The 19,778-nt window shown below is 42.9% G+C and overlaps 1 protein-coding gene across 4 annotated transcripts in view; it reads right to left on the reverse strand.

Moving 5' to 3' along the window:
* Nucleotides 1-19,778, reverse strand: part of stab2 (stabilin 2) — a 178,070-nt gene that overhangs the window by 64,070 nt on the left and 94,222 nt on the right. For all 4 annotated transcript variants that reach the window (XM_041215939.1, XM_041215940.1, XM_041215938.1 and 1 more), the window contains 9 exons: nucleotides 15,561-15,689; nucleotides 12,727-12,783; nucleotides 12,524-12,619; nucleotides 11,077-11,272; nucleotides 9,142-9,237; nucleotides 3,019-3,064; nucleotides 2,827-2,903; nucleotides 1,588-1,713; nucleotides 109-182 (listed from right to left, as the gene is read on the reverse strand). In XM_041215939.1, the coding sequence (XP_041071873.1) occupies nucleotides 109-182; nucleotides 1,588-1,713; nucleotides 2,827-2,903; nucleotides 3,019-3,064; nucleotides 9,142-9,237; nucleotides 11,077-11,272; nucleotides 12,524-12,619; nucleotides 12,727-12,783; nucleotides 15,561-15,689 (897 nt within the window). The remainder of the gene's footprint in view (nucleotides 1-108; nucleotides 183-1,587; nucleotides 1,714-2,826; nucleotides 2,904-3,018; nucleotides 3,065-9,141; nucleotides 9,238-11,076; nucleotides 11,273-12,523; nucleotides 12,620-12,726; nucleotides 12,784-15,560; nucleotides 15,690-19,778) is intronic.

Below are 19,778 nucleotides of genomic sequence, written 5' to 3' on the forward strand. Positions count from 1 at the left end.
CACGTTGCCAGGGGTCTGAACGACACATGTTGAACCACACGCCAGTTATGGGCTATGAGACAGATGAAATGAGCATGAATTGGAGCCTGGGGACTCCATCTTACTGACCTGGTTTGGCCCAGTTTGTGTGCATTCAGCATTTGTGTGACATCCTCCATTATTCTCTAGGCAAGGGTTGATTTCTTAAAAAACACAAAGAATTAAATGAAGCCTTTTATAAACTGACTTTGTTAGTATGAGTTTATTATCTTTAATTTTTTATTCCGAAAACTTCATAACTATTATTTACACAGACAGAAAAAAGCATTTTTTTTAAAATTGTTCATGGAATGTGAATATTACTGGCAAGACTAGCATTTATTTCACATCCCCAATTGCCCTTCAGAAGGTGAGGGTGAATCACCTTCTTAAACACTGCAGGCCATGTGGTGTAGGTACACTCACAGTGCTGTTTGGGAAGGAGTTCCAGGAAATTAACCCAGTGACAGCGAAGGAACAGCGATATGGTTCCAAGTCTAGATGGTGTGTGACTTGGAGAGGAATTTGCAGGTGCAGGTGTTCCCATGCTTCTGCTACCCTTGTCCTTCTGGGTGCTAGAGGTTGCAGGTTTGGAAGATGATGTTGAAGGAGGCTTGGTGAGTTCCTGCAGTGCATCTTGTAGATGGTACACACTGCTGCTACTGTGTATCGGTGGTGGAGGGAGTGAATGTCTGAGGTGGTGGATAGAGTGTTGATCAAGCGTAGCTGCTTTGTCCTGGATGGCGTGGAGCTTCTTGAGTGCCATTGGAGCTGCACCCATCCAGGCAAGTGGAGAGTATCCCATAACGCTCCTGACTTGTGCCTAGTAGATGGTTGACAGGCTCTGGGGAGTCAGGAGGCGAGTTACTCACTGCAGGATTCCTAGCCTCTGACCTGCTCTTCATACCACAGTGTTTATATGGCTGATCCAGTTCAGTTTCTGGTCAATGGTAACCCCCAAGATGTTGTATTCAGCCATGGTAATGTCATTGAAAGTCAAAGGAATATAGTTAAATTATTTCTTGTTGGAAATGGTTATTGCCTGGCACTTGAGTGATGCTAATGTCACTTCCATTTATTAGTCCAAGCCTGGATATTGTCCAGGTCTTACTGCATGCAAGCACAGACTACCTCATTGTCTGAGGAGTCACAAATGGTCCTGAACACTGTGCAATCACCAATGAACATCCTGACTTTATGAAGAAGGGGAGGCCATTGATGAAACAGCTGAAGATAGTTGGACCTAGAACACTATCCTGAGGAACTTCTGCTACAATTCCCTGGGGCTGAGATGATTGGCCTCCAACAACTGCAACCATCTTCCTTTGTACTCAGTATGATTCCACCCGGTGGAGAGCTTTCCTTCTCATTTCCATTGACTTAAATTTTGCTAGGGTTCCTGATGCCTCACTTGGTCAAATGCTGGCCTTGATGTCAAGAGGCAATCAATCTCGCCTCATCCCTTAAATTCAGCTCATTTGTCCATGTTTGGATCATGTTTGACCATATTTGAATTATGAAACATATTCGATGGGCAGCTATTTAAAAGAAAATATATATTGCTGTTACCAAGGCATACAAGTCCATCGCCAGTGTATCCCGTTCGACAGGCGCAATCTCTTTGCCCGGGGAGTGTTATTTTGCAGTCCGCATTTGGTGAGCAGCCTCCATTATCCATCTCACATGCATTCACAGCTGTGATAAACAATACCAGCAAATATCAGAATTGTAATTGCATGCTAAAAGCGACGTTAGTAAAATACCCTCAACACCATTAGCATCTGTTTGAAAGTGCGAGGCTCAAGTCAATTTCATAACTAAAAACCCACTCCGAGCTCCAGCAATTGATAAAGGAATTGTTTGATAGAGCCAGGCGTTTAGTGGAGTTTATTCTTAGAGTGCTATTCCATAATAGTTAAGAATACTAGTTAATTATACCAGTGGATGACATTGCTCACAGTAAGTCAGGTGATGTGCTGTTTTGTAAAAATGGAAATGGCAGCTAGACAAAGCATAGCATAATATTCTGCTGTTAAGGGTCATTAAGTGAATGACGGGTCAGTCAGAGTGCATTTGCTGTGTACTACAGAAACTTTACAGATTAGAAAGTGCCTGCAAATTTAAAGCTTCAGTGAAGGAAATGACCAAATTCATTTTTATTTAAGATCTGTAATCTGTAAAGTGGAACAATTTGAAGTGCAAAATTAGGAGAGTGAGTGTGTGCGAGATGCAAGTGTTTACAAGTGAACCACTTGTGATTCATAATTAAGTCAGGGGATGTGTTGTTTTGTACAGGCAAGAACATGGTGCCATCTAGCACATTGTTCTCTGCACTAATGTAAGCAACGGTCCCTTTAATAGCAACCCCTAGTTGCTATTAAGCAAATACCGGTGAATTAATTCAGAGATTAATTGCTACTCAGGTTGGAGGTTGGAACCTGTTTCTCTTTTTAGGAGTTTGAGTGAATTAACAGACTTGATGGAATAGAAATGCTAATACGATACATTGAGAATATACAGCAGAGAAAGAGGCTATTCGGCCCAACCAGTGTTTATTCACCTCCTCCCACCCCTCTTAATCTTATTCTGTCAGCATACTGTATCCATCTATTCCCTTCGCCATTGTGTGCTTATCCCACTAAAAGCGTATGCTCTATGCCCCCCAACCACTTCTCATGACAGTGAGTTTCACATCCAAATGTAGCACTTCAAACAGAAAAATCTACGAAATATAATAAGCGAAATAGTTGGTGTGCAGGGAAAAATCCAAAGAGATTCTGGAAGTAAGAGCTCGGTTATCAACCTTACCTTCACAGAACGTGCCATTGCCTTTGAAGCCAGCTGTACATTTACAGCGTGGGCTGCCAGGTGTTTCAGCGATGCAGCTGTGCAAGAGGATTAAAGGCCAGAGTGTCAACAGTAAGTAAATTAGTGAACCGGGAATTTCATTAATTTCGAAAGTTGTCTGTTACCAGAAAAAACTGGAGAAAGGGCACGTACTTGGCACTTGAATGACAAGTGTTATTGCACTGGCTGTCAGTGATTTCTGCAAATAAAAATCAGAGGCATGCGACAGATGTTAGCATTTCGACCTTTCCAATTCACACCATAAAAAGTCTTAGAAATCCTAATACAGCAAATAACAGGAAAATCTTAATACTATCAAACATCAATATCAGTATTATTACTTCTGAGCCAACTGGTTCTGGGTTGAAGAAGTGCGGATTTACACACACAACCTCGGCTGATTCTACAGTATAGTGCTGAAGGACAGCTGTATTGTCAAAAGTGCCATCCATCTTTCGGTCAAGGCATTAAACAGACCAGCCTGCAAAGACTCTGAGGGTGGAATTTTCCAGCAACCAGCCTCCCCCCCACCATGGCAGGGCCGGTGAATCTTTGAAATCTCCGTTCATGTCAGGCGGACCGGAAAGATCCGGCCGGAGTGAAGGGACGGGAGAATTCCGCCCTATGGCAGTGCTGGAAGACGAAAGACATGGACTGACCAACATTCCTTGTCACTGACGTAAAACAGGCTTGTTTTTTTTGTTGGGCCTTGCTGTAGACAAATTGACTGCCCGTTGCTTCTACAACAGCACTTGCTACATGTGAAAACGCAATGCATTTTTTTCAGGAGGTGCATTTGGATGTTCTGAGCATGTGATTAAAGTGCTATATAAATACAAGCAAATAGAGGGAGAGAAATCCCACCATATTTGGGTCTTTGTTGGTTTTCTTGGGTAGTTGAGCATGGGGTTTATAAAAAGAAAGAACTTGAATTTGTGTCGTGTTTTTTCCTGATTTCAGAGCACCTCAAAGCACTTTACAGCCAACCAGCTACTTTTTTGAGGGAATGTAGCGCTGGAACAGAAACTCAGTGGTCAACCTGCACAAGCCCCACACACACACGGCAACTTGATAATGACCAGATAATCCATTTCCAAATCTGAGCTGGAGGGGATAAATATTGCCCAGGCCTCCTGGGGTCAATTTCCCTGCTCGTCTTCAAAATTGTGTTGTGGGATCTTGCACCACCTGCCTAATTCTCTTGGACTGTCTGGCAGTCACCCATTCCCTTTCTGCCTCCAGGTTCCTAAGTTGTGGTGTGACCGCCTCTCTAAATGTGCTATCCACGTAGCTCTCAGCCTTGCAGACATGCCACAGTGACTCCAGCTGCTGTTCTAGCTCTGAAACCCCGAGCTCAAAGTTCTGCAACTAGCAGCACTTTCTGCACATGTGGTTGTCCAAGACTCCGGTAGCGTCCATGACTTCCCACATATTACAGGACACACATTCCACTCGGCTGAGCTGCCCTGCCATGTCTTAACTTTATTTTACTTTGGTTTATTTACATTACTTTATTATACTGGCCCTGACTTTCCCTTAATTCCAAGTATAGCTACTTTTTTAAAAAAATAGTGTCCTTTTCTAATTTACAGCAATTTAAAGACAGTCCCTAACAGCAGTTTCTTACCAGCCAACGAACCTACGGCTTTTCTGTGATGTCACTATTAGTTTTTTTCTCACTCTCTTTTCGAACTCAGCGTGGGTCGGTTCCAAGTAGCTGACTGGTTCCGTCACCTCTCTGACTCCCTAGGTAAGTGGTGTAGGCCTCAAGCCTCGGTCCTGATTTATACTCTCCCGCTCCAGGTTCCTTCCTCGCTCAGTCCACTGCCTCTCCAACTCCCAGTTAAGTGGGAAAACAGGTGACTGACTCTTGATGTTTCACCTCAGAAACATTTGCAAAGTCTCAGTGTGTTGTGAGTAGTCAGGAGATGGGATCTTTCACACTCCCTGGGGGCTGATCATCTGTCTTCGTTATAACATGGTGAAATGTGAAATTGTGTTTTCCAGCAGCTCAGCCTGTCTGGGCTCTTTCTTTAGAAAAAAATTGTCTGTACAGAATTCCAGTTTAAAATTCAGCCAGTGGAAAAAAATCAGAAATCAGATCTTCAAAAAGTACATCCTCATGCCAACCTTTAAGTAACTTTGGACCTCCACTGTTTCTCACTTTTCACCATTTAGAATGTGCTTTGTTCTATCCCTTTTAGGTCCAAACTGTTTGACCTCACATTTGCCTGCATTGAAATGTATGTGTCACAGTTTTTCCCAGTCACTTAATCTATTATTATTAATTTTATGCTTCCATCTAAACTGCTTGCAAAGCTGCATATCTTTGTGTCCTTGGCAAATTGGTTATATGGCTTTCTATCCCATCATCTTAGTCGCTAATTACAGTTGAGGCCCCAACACAGGTCCTTGTAAGGCACCACGGGTCACATCTTGGCAATTCGAGTACCTTCCCACTTGCTGTACTCTTTGTCTCCTGCCGCTCATCCAATTTCCTAACCTGATAAATAATTTGTCTTCGATTCCATGAACTCCAATTTTAGCTAATTTATGAGGGACATTCCTAAATGCCAACTCTTTATCCTGAGACTATGACCCGCACTACTAGACTCTCCAGTCAGGGGAAACAATCTCTCAACATCTCTCCTATCAAGCCCTCTAAGAATTTTATATATTTCAATGAGGTCACCTCTGCTTCTTCTAAACTCCGTAGTAAATAGACTCCTTCTACTCCATCTTTCCTCATATGATACCCCTATCATCCCAGGAAGCAATGTAGTTAATCCTTGTTCCACCCCTCCAAGGCAAGTATATCCTTCGTTAGGCAAGGAGACAAAAATTGTACATAGTACTCCAGGTATGGACTCACCAAAATCCTGTATAATTGCAGCAAGACTTCCTTACTCTAATACTCCAACCCTTTCACATAATAGAAGCTAACAATTGCATTCCAAATTGCTTGCTGTACCTGCATGCTAACTTACAGTGATCCATGTACAAGGACTCCCAAATCATGTTGGATAATAACATTTACTGGTTTATTACCATGACCGTCCACCTGGTCAGTCCCAGCCTTTAACTACCTCATCCCTCAAATTCTAGAACTCTCTCTCTAAGCCCAACCACCTTGAGACATCTTGACCTTAATGTTTATATTGTCAATTGTGTTTTCAACTTCTACTTTAACTTCCCTCAAATTGCTCACATCTGACCTCTGATTAAGTGCTTCAGGAAATATTGCTATGCTAATGGTGTGTATAGGTTAACATTTTGAGAGAAAAACTAAGAAATCAGGGAAATACATTTTCTTCTGATGTCTTGTCTTGTCCTTCATTCATTCCGAGGGTCAGCCGTGCCATGGACAATCTTTCTGCACTGATTTCTATTCTCCACTGCCCTCACTGTCTGTCCCATAGGGAGGCTGGTCCACATTCTGATATTATCCATCCACACCATTTTGGGTCTTCCTTGTGCATGTTTTCCAGGTGTTTTGCCTTGCATTACCTCTTTTTCCAAACACGCCCCTTTTGTTCACACCATGTGTCCAAAACATAATGAACATACAAATTAGAAGCAGGAGTAGGAAACTCGATCTCTCAAGCCTGCTCCGATATTCAATAAGATCACGGCTGATCTGAATGTAACCTCAACTCCACATTCCTGCCTATCCCCGATAATCTTTCACCCCCTTGTTAATCAAGAGTCTATCCATCTCAGCCTTAAAAATATACAAAGACTTAACTTCCACCGCCTTTTGAGAAAGAGAGTTCCAAAGACTCACAACCCTCTGAGAGAAAAAAATTTCTTCTCATCTCTGTCTTAAATGGTTAACCATTATTTTTAAACAGTAACCCCGAGTTCTAGATTCTCCCACAAGAGGAAACATCCGCTCCACATCCACTCTGTCAAGACCCCTCAGGTTCTTAAAGGTTTCAATTAAGTTACCTCTTACTCTTCTAAACTCCAGTGGATACAAGCCTAACCTGTCCAACCTTTCCTCATAAGACAAGCCACCCATTCCTGGTATTAGTCTAGTAAACCTTCTCTGAACTGCTTCTAACACATTTACATCTTTCTTTAAATAAGGAGACCCCGTACTATACACAATACTCCAGATGCGGTCTCACCAACTGTACAACTGAAGCATAATCTCCCTACTTTTGTAATCAGTTCCCCTCACAATAAAAGACATTCAATTAGCTTTCCAAATTATCTGCTGGGCCTGCATGCTAACCTTATGTGAGGTTATGTGAGCTTCCTTGATATCACTGCCTCAAACAAGTTCCTCTCCACCAGCTTTCTCGGGCACCCACTCATTTGTCTGCTTGGTCATCCATGACACATGTAATATCCGCCCGAGTCCTTTCACTTCAAATGCTCTTATTTGAGCCTCGTCACTCTTTTTGATGGTCCGGCTTTCATAGCCAATTATTGTCACTGGCCACACAAGAGCTTTCAGAAGATGAGTTTTTGTTGTACTTGAGATGTTGTTTCACAATGCCACGACCCTTGTTAAATCTAGCCTGAATTGTTTTGGTAGGCTCTGCATCTTCCATGATGAGTGACCCAAGACAGCAGAAGGTGTCAACCTGTTCAAACTGAACTCCGTTACTCAGAACCTTACAGGTCTTTCCACCCATTCCCATTACCTTTGTCGTATCGACGTTGATCAGGAGACTGTATTTCTGGTTAACTTGATCAAGACAATTCACCAATAACAACTCCTGTAGCTCCTCCACTGAGTTAGTGAGCAGAATAATGTCATCAGCATTTTGAAGATTCAAAACTTGCTGCCTGCCAACCGGTATCCTGTCTTTGTATCCATCAAACTCTCATTACCATTTCAGCCAGGGTGTTGAATAAATATGGAGAGAGGACACGCCCCTGGCTAACACTTTTTTTTGGCTCTGAACCATTCTGAGATGGTGCCAGCAACTCTGACCCTGGCTTGTTTCTTACAATAAAGCTTGGCTAGCAAGTCAATTAAATGTGGTGGGTATCCCATGTCAACCAGAGTTTCTCATGGGAGAGCGAATTGTATGCCTTCTGAAAATCAATGAAGCACCATGTATATTGGTTGTTAATGTTCTTGGACTTTGTGCACTAGTATTCCAAGATTAGTGATTTGATTAATGGTTCCTCTTCCATCTCGAAATCCAGCAATCCCACGCTGTCTTTTTCTGGATCCTTTCCAGGATGATCCTGATCAAGATTTTGGACATCAAAGCAATTTCTCTATAATTTGTGCACTGTTTCAAGTCACCCTTCTTTGGAAGAGAGATAAAGGTAGAATCAGTCTAGACTTGCGGCCAGTTGCCAGTCTCCCACAGTGCCGTCCATATTCTATACATCCTGCCAGCTACCGATTCTCCTCCCACCTTAAGTAATTCTGCCAGTATTTCATCCGGGTCAGTGGCCTTTTGGCTGGCCATCTGATGAATGGCTCGCTGTACCTCAGCTTGATGTGCAGGAGGCTCATGTTCAACTTGGCCTTTAAATTCCGACTCACCGTCATCCTTGCAAAGGTATTCGCAATATTCGCCCCGTGATGCAGAAATTTTCTATACTTCAATTTCAGTCTTGCCAGAGGCTGACTGGATACAATCCAGGCAAGGTTGAAACTTACATGTAATCGAACCAATTGGAAAAAGTTTCTGCATATCGCCTTTCTGATTCTCCGCTTCTAACTCATCACATATTTCTTTCAGCTGTTTCTTTTTATCCACTCCCAGCTCCCTTTGCCTTTAAACCTTTGTAACAATCTTTTGTAACCCCATCTGGTTTACTAATGTCCTTTAGGGAAGAAAATCGGCCATCCTTATCTCGTCTGGCCTACATGTGACTCCAGACCCAGAGCAATGTAATTGACTCTTAACTGCCCTCTGAAATGGCCAAGCAAGCCACTCAGTTCAAGGGCAATCAGGGATGGGCAACAAATGCTGGCCTTGCCATTGCACAAAGGTGTTCATTATTAAAAAAAACAGCAAATTTCTTTTGTAGCCCATTTCAAAGTAAAGGGGGCATTTTCCAAATCTTGCATAATTTTTTTCCCTCTTGTTTCATTAAATGATTCTTTCTTGCAACTTGTGCCTGACCTTGGTCTAAGGGGCCTTGAGTTGTCTTATCAAGAGGTGAAGCTTGCAGTTGGGCTGCTGCGATGAATCCTTTACCCTTGACTCCTCATTAAAGTGTGCTGAACAGTTGTATCATTACCCCTGATACAAGTACAAATGACAGTTCCTCTAGTGGACAATGTAACGAATTCAAACTTACGAATATTGCAGTTGACTCCTCTCCATCCAAGGTCACATTCACAAGTCCCATCCCCATTGAGTCCTTCATTGCATTTGCCATGAACGCACCTACACTCTGGAAAGTCATAAATAATAACAGGTTTACAAATGCAGAAAAAAATGAAGATACATCCTGTGGTATAGTGGCAAGCGTTATTTTTTAACAATTGCTCCTGGCATGTGGACCACACGAGGAAGACTGCATTTATTATCTGTCCCTGGTTGCTCTGAGAAGGTGATGGTGGGAATTCTCTTTGAGCCGCTGCACTCCGTGGAGTGACTGTAATCTCGGTGTGCTGTTAAGTCTTCACCCTGCAATGCGGATGGAATGGTTATATATGGTATGTGACTTGCAGCTTGAAACTATCACGGAAGAATGGAAATGTGACTGAAGACTTAAGCACATTCTTTAAAATTATGAAAGGTTTAGATTGCATTGGGCACAAGGGGAAAATGCTTTCACTTGTGGGGGAAGAGCAAAACTAGAGGCCATCAGTCCAACATAGTCACCAAGGAATCAAATAGAAAATTCAGAAAAAGCTTCCTTAACCAAAGCACAACAAGAATGTGGAACTTGCTACCATGGGGACTCCTTGAGCTGACTAGCATGGACGCATTTAAGCAGAAGCTAGACTAGCACAATAGTGAGAAGGGGCTAGAGGATTATGCTCATTGAGTTAAATAAGGAAGAATGGAGGAAGTATAGATGGAGCTTAAGTGCCACCATTAACTGGTTGGGCTGAATGGCCTCTTTCTGAGCTGCATATTCTATGCAATCCTTCAGAAACCTGAGTTTCAGTTCCCAATGGCCACGGTGGAGCCTTTCACTCCAGAAGATCTAAGAGGATTTTAAAAGTATCAGCTTTGCTCAGTTGGTAGCACTGTTGCATCTCGGTTGGTTGTAACTTTAAGGCCCATTTCAGGACATAAGTACATCAGCTAGGCTAACCTTACACTGCAATACTGAAGGAGCACCCCATTTTTAGAGATATGTTTTTTGTATGAGACATCGGGGAAGGAGCAACACTTGCAGGGACAGCTGGTTGGGAACTAGTTGGCTTTTGGTCCTTGAATTTCCAGCCAGTCATTTAAATGGATGGAAAATCAGGATCTATGTGCCTGTGATTTTCCAACCAGTGCTCCCTACGGATATCAATCCCCATCGAGATTGCTCAGCTGGGAAATCCGTCCTATTAAAGCAAGGCTCTGTTTAGATAAGTGTGAAAGTTTCCATAGCAGTATTTCCGAAGAAAAGCAAGGAATTGTCCTGATGCTATGGAGAACATTTCTCCGTCAACCCTAAACCCTAAACAGTTTAGTAAATTATTTGCCTCGCTTGCTGCAGAGCAAATTGATTTTTAAAAATAAACTCGTTCCTAGGGTGTAAGCCCGGTCAAATTGTCCATCCACCCTGATCGGTGATTGTTTCTCCAACCTAGGGCGGGATTTTCCGGCCCTGCCGAAAGTCAATGGGCCTTTGGCTAGGCTGCTGAATTTCCCACGGCAGGTCCCACCACAAAGGAGCCGGAAAATCCTGGTTTGCTAGGCCACTTCAAAGGGAATTAAGAGTCAACCGGTTAGGCTTGTAATCAGGCCTGGTCAGGTAGGGGTTGGCAGGTTCTCCAAAGGCCATCCATGAACCAGTTAGGTTTTCACAAGAATTTGGAAGCTTCTGAAGTTATTTCTCTTGGTGCTAAACCACAAATGAGCTCAATTTTTTTTTTCTATGTAATTGTTTTGATATCGTTAACACAAATAGATATGAGATCTCAGAGAGAATGACTTGAAGAATTGAGGCAGCCCTGTTGTGTGGGGTAGTGGAATTACCTCTGTAGTGGCCAGAGTCAATCTTTGCCTAAGTGGGGACAATCTAGTAACTAATCAGTTAAGATAAGGGCACAGTCACAGAACACACCTTGATCGCAATGTATTCCATACTGTCCATCAACGCAGGTCTCACATGCTGTCCCTGCAAATCCTTCTTCACATTCGCATGTCCCGGTGCCATTAATACCATCTTGGCAAATGCCATTTCCAAAGCACCAGTTTGTAGCTTTTCCTGGACACGCTTGACATTGTTTCCCAAAGTAGCCAGTGCAGCACCCTCGAGTCTGGAAGAAACCCACCAAAAACTAAAAGAGAGGCAGCAGCTTAACTAATAAACATTGGCGGCATATTTTAAGTTTTAGTTTGTGATCTTCACGGGCAGTGGCCCCTCTCAATATGCACATGAGAAAGGAAGGTTTAAGAGTATAGCTACAAGGGCAACAGTGGAGGAATAATGATGCTGTACTGGTGAACAGGGGAGGTCTTGTGGTGCAGTGGGTGATGTCCCTACCCCTAAACTAGAAGCATTGTGTTCAAGTCCCATTCGAGGACTTGATGGCCATGGAAGGTGCGTTCATAATGCTGCCAAACAGATTAAGTATCAGCCTACGAGTCCTGCCAACACACGCCAATGGCATGCGGTATGAGTGGGAGAGATTCCTGGTCAGCCATATGATGGAAAGAAAGTTGGAGCCTCTACCATCACTGTCCATAGCTCCAGAGTACGACATGCATGTAAAAGTGCATGTTGCCATAGCAACTCAGACTCTGGGTGCAGTGTAACACACCACCACCACCACAATTGGTGAACAGAGAGGCAACTACTGCCAAATAATCAGTAGCATCAAGGGTTGAGTTTTTCTTGCCCCGATATTAGAGAGTTAGAATGGGAATTCTACTCTCTGTCCCATCCCTAAATTGACCCGTGGGAAAGTATCCTGGGATGGTGGTTGTTCCCGGGAACAACTGGGAACCCACTAGGGACATCCCTACTCTGGTGCTGATGAACTATGTGCGCTGCTGTACATCTGGAGTAATGGGAGTTGTGTTTAAGGTACAGTAAAGTCCTGAAAACTGTAACGTTTCTATCACTGAATGGCAAGGCCTTGAACAAGTAAGTGCTGAGGTTAAAATGGAGGGTGAGGAAACCTCAGTTCGACTCTGTCACACCAGCAAAAGCTTTCAGTGCCTTTACTTGCGGGGAGGGGTCGTGGATGTTTTTTGAGAACCATATTGCCACCAGAATTAATTGCACTTCTGCCTTCTGACTTAACCCCGGTGTTACGCTGACCCTTGTTTTAACTGAATGGCAGAATAGACTTGAGGGGCTAAACGGCCTTCTCTTGTTCTCATTTGGTATCGACATAAGCCAAAATCAGCAATACTTCGCCAGACTTCCTGGATCTAAATTTTGCAAACGTTTTTCCAGCATTTTTTTTTTGCTTTCGTTTGCAAAAGTGACGTTGTTAAGCTTGGATTTTGCTAACTAGGAAATGCGCCGGATACGTTCCAAACCAAGTGTGAACTTTACTCACGATGACGGTTTTCACACAGTTTGTCATACAACCGAGATACATTAACCTCTTCCCTTGCAGGTACCGGACAAAGATGCAGTTCTTCTTTTTTCCCGGCTGTGTTAAGCAGATAATAAATTTAAAATTGAAAACAAAACAGAGTTCCGCGCGGTAATTGTGGAATATTTTTTGTGAGATTCCAACCGCAAAATTTCAACACTTACCATAAGGCTGGACCCAGGAGGGCATTCAAGCTTTTGTTGACAGTTCATACAATTCCCCTTCAAAGAAAAAAACCCAAATATTTTTCTTTATAAACAGCTGTAAAAGCCAAACCTTCCAAAATCTGCAAGCCTTCCTAACAAAGACAAAAAAAAGAAAATCTTGCGACTTGAAAGGGTAAATGGGGAGAAACTATTTCCTCTGGTTGGCAGATGGGGTGGGGTGGGGGTGGGGGGGGGGGGGTGAGGAGGAGGAGGATAGGGTGTCGGTGGGAGAGGAGTGGGGGTTGGTAAGGTCCAGGGAAAAAAAAAATTTGAGCCGGACCATTCAGGGGTGACGCCAGAAACCATCTCTTCACACAAAGGGTAATGGAAATCTCTCTCTCTCTCGCAAAAAGCTGTTGAGACTAATGAATGAATGGAATATTTCAAAACTGAGATTGATTGACAGGTTTTTATTAGCTAAGGGTTTTAAGGGATAGAGATCAAAAGTGGGGAAATCGCGTTATGATACAGATCAGCCATGATCTAACTGAACAGGTTTAGGGGCAGAGCTGCCCTCTCCAGCTCCAATGAGGCAGTGAGTTTGTGGATCAGCAAATCTAGTGGTTCCACTGAACCCACCAGAGTTTGCATGGTTAGGGAGAAGGATAACTCACTTCAGTGTACAAAGTTGGAGGCTGTGCCTGAAAGCAGGTGCATCTCAGTTGCTCGCTTTGTCCCCAGAGGCTAGCTACCTTGGTAAATGTGAGAAAAGTACATTCTACAGGCATTTCAATAAAATAGACCTTTTAGATTCAAAATAGTAATTGTTAGCACTTTGTGTAACTGTCCTTGTACACCTTCCAAAGCCATGCAATCTAATGTGGTTGATCTTACGGGGTCAAAGCATAAACTGTTTGACTGTTTCAATAATAGCAACAACAGCTTATCTTTATGTAGCACCTTTAACATAACAAATTGCCCCAAGGTGCTTCACAGGAGTGTTATGAAACAAGATGTGACACTGAGCGACCTAAGGAAATACTAGTTCAGCTGACCAAAGAATTGGTCAAAGAAATAGGTTTTAGCATTGCTGAAAAAAGAGATATGTCAAAGCTTTTCATCTTGCACACTTTGCAAGAACACTAATAAAAGGATAAAACAACTATTTATACTGTAGGAGAAGAAGTGCTGATTGGTTGGTAGGTGGACTCTGATTGGTAGAGGTGTTGCCATGGAGAATGCACCAATTGATGGTGACTGACAGTTAACTGCCAAGCATTGTTTGAAATTTAATCCAGGCAGCTTGACCCTGATTGGTCAAGGTATTGCCCTTAGGAATGAATCAGCGAATGGCTGTCACGTATTTTGTTTAAGCTAAAACAGGCACAATGTGTGTACATGTCCTTTCTGTCTGCAAAGAACAGAAGTTTTAATTCTGCATTAATATATGTAGCTTCCAGTACATGCAAAAATGCCACATCGCGAACTTGACTGACAATCTTAAATTGGTTGTCAATGTAATTCCTTAAATAGGTTTTAAGTAGTGTCTTAGAGAAGGAAAGCAATATAGCGAGGCAGAGATGTGTAGGGAGTGAATTCCAGAGCTTAGGTCCTAGGCAGCTTCAGGTTCGGATATCAATGGAGCAACGATTAAATTCAGAGATGCACAAAAGGCCAGATTTACATGAGCACAGATATCTAGGAGGATTGTGGGACTCTAGGGCATTGCAGAGGTAGAAAAGGGATGAGGCCATGGAAGGATTTGAAAATAAGGATGACAATTTTAAAATCAAGGTATTGTTTGACTGGGAGCCACCATAGGTCACCAAACACAAGGTTGATGGCAAACAGGACTTTGTGTCACCTGAAACAAGGGCAGCAGAGTTTTGGATGACCTCAAGTTTACAAAGGGTAGAAAGTGGAAGACCAGCCAGGAATGCATTGGAATATTCAAATCTAAGGGTAACAAAGGTTTTAGCCAATCTTTGAAAGTTCATTCATGGGATGAAAATGTCACTGGCAAGGCCATCATTCATTGCCCATTCCTAACTACTCTTGAGAAGGTGATGGTGAGCAACCTCCTTAAATTTCTGTGGTTCATCCGATATAGATACATCTCCAGTTTTGTTAAGTAGGGATTTCCAGGATTTTGATCCAGCGACCGTGATGGAATGGTGTTATGTTTCCAAATCATGACAGTGTGTAGCTTGGAGGTGAACTTGCAGTTGGTGGTGCTCCCAGGCATTGCTGCCCTTGCTCTTCTAGGGGGTGGAGGTCATGTTCTTGGATGGCTAGAGTAGTTAGGATTCTGTTTGACTTGGGGAAGCATTGAAATTATTGACATTCAGGCACAAAAAGCAGATTCAAGTTTCCATAACATAAGGAGTGCTTTAAAGGTTAGAAGGTGTAAAGTATAAAAAAATTATAATGTTCTTGGAGCTAGATTGGACTGGTCAGATGTAACCGCAGGACCATTCGAGAGTGATCTCCTCAACCTTGTTGATGTTAACATGTTACAAATCTCTCTCATATTTTACAATATTATAAATATGACCTTGGTATTTTGAATCCATTTATTGTAGTGCAGATGATTTTGTAACTGTAATAAACATATCTGCTTCATTGGATCAACTGCAAACATTTAAAATGTAAAGTTCTAACTGAGACTTTAACTGGCTTGAAACCCTGGCTCTGGTCGAGCACTGAGGTGAGGTAAGGCTTCAATTTCCAGTCAATCAGGGGTGTCAGTTGCTCAGTGGGCAGCAACCACATCTCTAAGTCAGAAGGCATGAGTTCAAGTCCCTGCTTTAGGGAAAGGAGCACCACCAGCTTGAAATCATTTTGTCACTTGCCTGCATCATTGTCGTTTCGTTGGTGTCACAGCGATTTTTCTGGATCTCCAGAACCTTCGTTAATCCGTGGATCACTCCTTTGTCCGTTTCCACATCAGTGAAATTGACAGATGCGTCATTCACACGAAGCTGCAATGAAAGGCAGTTTTTTATCACAGGGGAGGTTTACTTGAACTGTTCAAAACCATGAACAGTTTTGACGAGAGTAAATGAGGCAAAACGGTTTCCATTGGCAATCGTCAGAGAAAGCCACTGATTCACATTCCACAACAAGTACAAAAGGGCAGCCACAACATCTTCCACAGCACATGAAGCTTTCAGTAAGAAATAACTCCTACCAATTTAAATGCTTCAATTCAGACTTTCACAATGTAAGTTGGATTAACTGCAAACGTTTAAAATGTAAAGTTCTTAAGGGAGACTTTAACTGACTTGAAATTCTGGGCCTGGTTGAGCACTGTGCACTGAGGTGAGGTATGGCTTCAATTTCCAATCAGTCAGAGCTGTCAGTTGCTAAGGGTTACTCCCGGACTTGTGCACATAATTGGTGCTTTGTTAATTTAGCGGCCCTGGGGCTGGATTTTACCCCCCTTACCAGCAACCCCCCCACCAGGCATGCTTTCAGTGGGGGAGGGGCATGAAAAATAAGACAGCAGGGTTGCCACTGCCTTCCTGCCCACCCCTGACCCAGTTGCCATAATATGGGGCTAAGGCACCCACTAGCCTACCCATCCCTAGGCCTATTAAGGTCCTTAAGTGGCCAAATAATGGGTATTTAAGGATCCCAATCTACCTCCACTGACATAATCTGCTTGCCAGTGGAAGGTAGGTGAGAGTGGGAAGGCCATTTTTTAGCTAAAGTTGGTGAAATGGCAGCAAGGTGGGGGGTGTGGCGGGGCGGTGTGGTGGGTACATCCTTTGGGGGCATGCGCTGTGCACATTGAAAGCATTCCCACTAAGATTCTAACCCCCTTTGTGCCTCCCTTCCTGGTCTCCAAACTCCCCTCCCCCACCCCCTCCCCCCATCACCCCGCCTGCCTGACTGATCCCTCCCCACTCAAAAAGGCCTGACATGTCAATGGTATCCAGGACACTGCTCTGTGGGCCTGGCTGCAATACCAGCAGTAGCCACTACTACTTTCTTGTGGTGCTGCTGGGACTGCAAGAGCTGCCGCCCAATCAAATTCACCAGCAGCTCTCAAGGGCAGGACTTCCTTCCACTGAGAGGTGGAAGTCCAACACCCCACCCCCCGCACCCCCCCCCCACCCAGTTTGTTCGGGCTGCTCCCAGCTTATTATTGCTGTGTGGGGTGGCCTTGTCTAAAGTCAGTCGGTTTGCAACCAAATTCTTTTCCGGGGGAGGGGTTGAGGGCAGCAATGTGCACCCACCCCCCCTCCCCCCACCGTAAAATTCACTCCTTGATCTCTGATATAAAGAAGGAACTTCAACAACATAAATAACACTTACATTTTTATAGGTCTTTTCATGATCACCAGCTATCGCAAAGCACTTTACAGCCAATGAAGTACTTTTGAAGTGTAATTACTGTTAGACTGTAGGAAACACTGCAACCAATTTGTGCACAGCAAGTTTCCACAAACAGTAATATGATAATGACCAGATCATCTGTTTTTCTTAATGATGTTGGTTGAGGGTTTAATGTTGGCCATGATTATGACTGCCCCTGACCACTTCCTCCCCACCCTTACCATCCACAGCTCCCTGTTTATCTCCAGCTCATTACCTTGGAAAGAAATTGCTCCACAACTCTCTCACCAGTTCAATCTAATCCCAGCTTCTCTTCCTCAGGTCTTCCAGTTAGAATTATAATGCTGTTGTTGCTGCTGTTGGTTCTGTTGTTGTCGTTGTTACTGCTGTTGTTTCTGTTGTTGCTGCTGCTGTTGTTGTTGCTGTTTCTGTTTGTTATTGCTGTTGTTGTTCTTTCTATTGTTGTTATTGTTGTTGCTGCTATTGTTGTTGCTGTTGTTGTTACTGCTGTTGGTTCTGTTGCTGTTGTTATTTCTGTTGTTTCTGCTGTTGTTGCTGTTGCTGTTTCTGTTACTATTGCTGTTGTTGTTTCTGTTATTACTGTTGTTGTTTCAATTGTTGTTTTTGTCATTGTTGTTTTTCTGTTGTTGTTTCTGTTATTACTGTTGTTTCTATTGTTGTTTTTGTCATTGTTGTTGCTTCTGTTGTTGCTGTTGTTTCTGTTGTTGTTTCTGTTATTACTGCTGCTGTTGTTTCTGTTGTTGTTTCTTTCTGTTGTTGTTTCTGTTGTTGTTTTTGTTGTTGATGTTGTTGTTTCTGTTGTTGTTGCTGCTGTAGTTGTTTCTGTTATTACTGCTGCTGGTGTTTTTGTTGTTGTTTCTGTTGTTACTGCTGTTGTTATTTCCATAATTACAGCTGCTGTTGTTTCTGTTGTCGTTTCTGCTGTAGTTGTTGCTACTGTTGTTTCTGTTGTTGTCACTGCTGTTGTTTCTGCTGTTGTCACTGTTGTTGTTTCTGTTCATATTACTACTGTGGTTATTGTTCCTGTTGTTATTTCCATTGTTATTTCTGTTGTTACTGCTGTTGTTGCTGTTGTTGTTTCTGTTGTTACTGCTATTGTTGTTGTTGCTGTTGTTGTTTCTGTTGTTACTGCTATTGTTGTTGCTGTTGTTGTTTCTGTTGTTACTGCTATTGTTGTTGTTGCTGTTGTTGTTGCTGTTGTTGTTTCTATTCCTGTGTTGTTTCTGGTGTTGCTCTGGTTGTTACTGCTGTTGTTTCTGTTACTGCTGTTGTTGTTTCTGCTGTTACTGCTGTTGTTGTTTCTGTTGCTGTTGTTGTCGACATTAATGTTGTTTCTGTTGTTGTTCTTTCTATTGTTATCTCTGTTGTTACTGCTGGTTTTGTTGTTTCTATTGCTGCTGTTGTTGTTTCTGTTGTTGTTACTGCTGTTGCTGTTGACTCTGTTGTTGCTGCCATTGTTGTTTCTGTTGTTGTTGTTTCTGTTGCTGCTGCTGTTGTTCTTTCTATTATTGTTACTGCTGTTGTTGCTGCTGTTGTTGTCACTGGTGTTGTTTCTGTTGTTGTTTCTGTTGTTGCTGCTATTGTTGTCACTTGTTGTTTCTGTTGTTGCTGCTGTTGTTGTCACTGGTGTTGTTTCTGTTGTTGTTTCTGTTGTTGCTGCTGTTGTGGTCACTGCTGTTGTTGTTTCTGTTGTTGCTGCTGTTGTTGTTTCTGTTGTTATTGTTTCTGTTGCTACAGTTGTTGTTTCTGTTGCTGCTGTTGTCACTGCTGTTGTTTCTGTTGTTGCTGCTGTTGTTGTCACTACTGTTGTTTCTGTTGTTGCTGCTGTTGTTGTCACTGGTGGTGTTGTTTCTGTTGTTGCTGCTGTTGTGGTCACTGCTGTTGTTGTTTCTGTTGTTGTTGTTTCTGTTGTTGCTGCTGTTGTGGTCACTGCTGTTGTTGTTTCTGTTATTGTTTCTGTTGTGGTCACTGCTGTTGTTGTTTCTGCTGTTGTTTCTGTTGTTGCTGCTGTTATTGTCACTGCTGTTGTTGTTTCTGTTGTTGTTTCTGTTGTTGCTGCTGTTGTCACTGCTGTTGTTGCTGTTTCTGTTGTTGCTGCTGTTGTGGTCACTGCTGTTGTTGTTTCGGCTGTTGTTTCTGTTGTTGTGGTCACTGCTGTTGTTGTTTCTGTTGTTTCTGCTGTTGTTGTCACTGTTGTTGTTTCTATTGTTGTTGTTTCTGTTGTTGCTGCTGTTGTTGCTTCTGTTGTTGTTGTTTCTGTTGTTGCTGCTGTTGTTTCTGTTGTTATTGTTTCTGTTGATACAGTTGTTGTTGTTTCTGTTGCTGCTGTTGTTGTCACTGCTGTTGTTTCTGTTGTTGCTGCTATTGTTGTCACTGCTGTTGTTTCTGCTGTTGTTTCTGTTGTCACTGCTGTTGTTTCTGCTGTTGTTTCTGTTGTTGTCACTGGTGTTGTTTCTGTTGTTGCTGCTGTTGTTGTCACTGGTGTTGTTTCTGTTGTTGCTTCTGTTGTTGCTGCTGTTGTCGCTGCTGTTGTTGTTTCTGTTGTTGTTTCTGTTGTGGTCACTGCTGTTGTTGTTGCTTCTGCTGTTGTTTCTGTTGTTGCTGCTGTTATTGTCACTGCTGTTGTTGTTGTTTCTGTTGTTGCTGCTGTTGTGGTCACTTCTGTTGTTGTTTCTGTTGTTGCTGCTGTTGTTGTCACTGCTGTTGTT

The sequence above is a fragment of the Carcharodon carcharias genome, chromosome 21 (genome assembly GCF_017639515.1).
Source record: "Carcharodon carcharias isolate sCarCar2 chromosome 21, sCarCar2.pri, whole genome shotgun sequence".
NCBI classification, from domain to species: Eukaryota; Metazoa; Chordata; class Chondrichthyes; order Lamniformes; family Lamnidae; genus Carcharodon; species Carcharodon carcharias.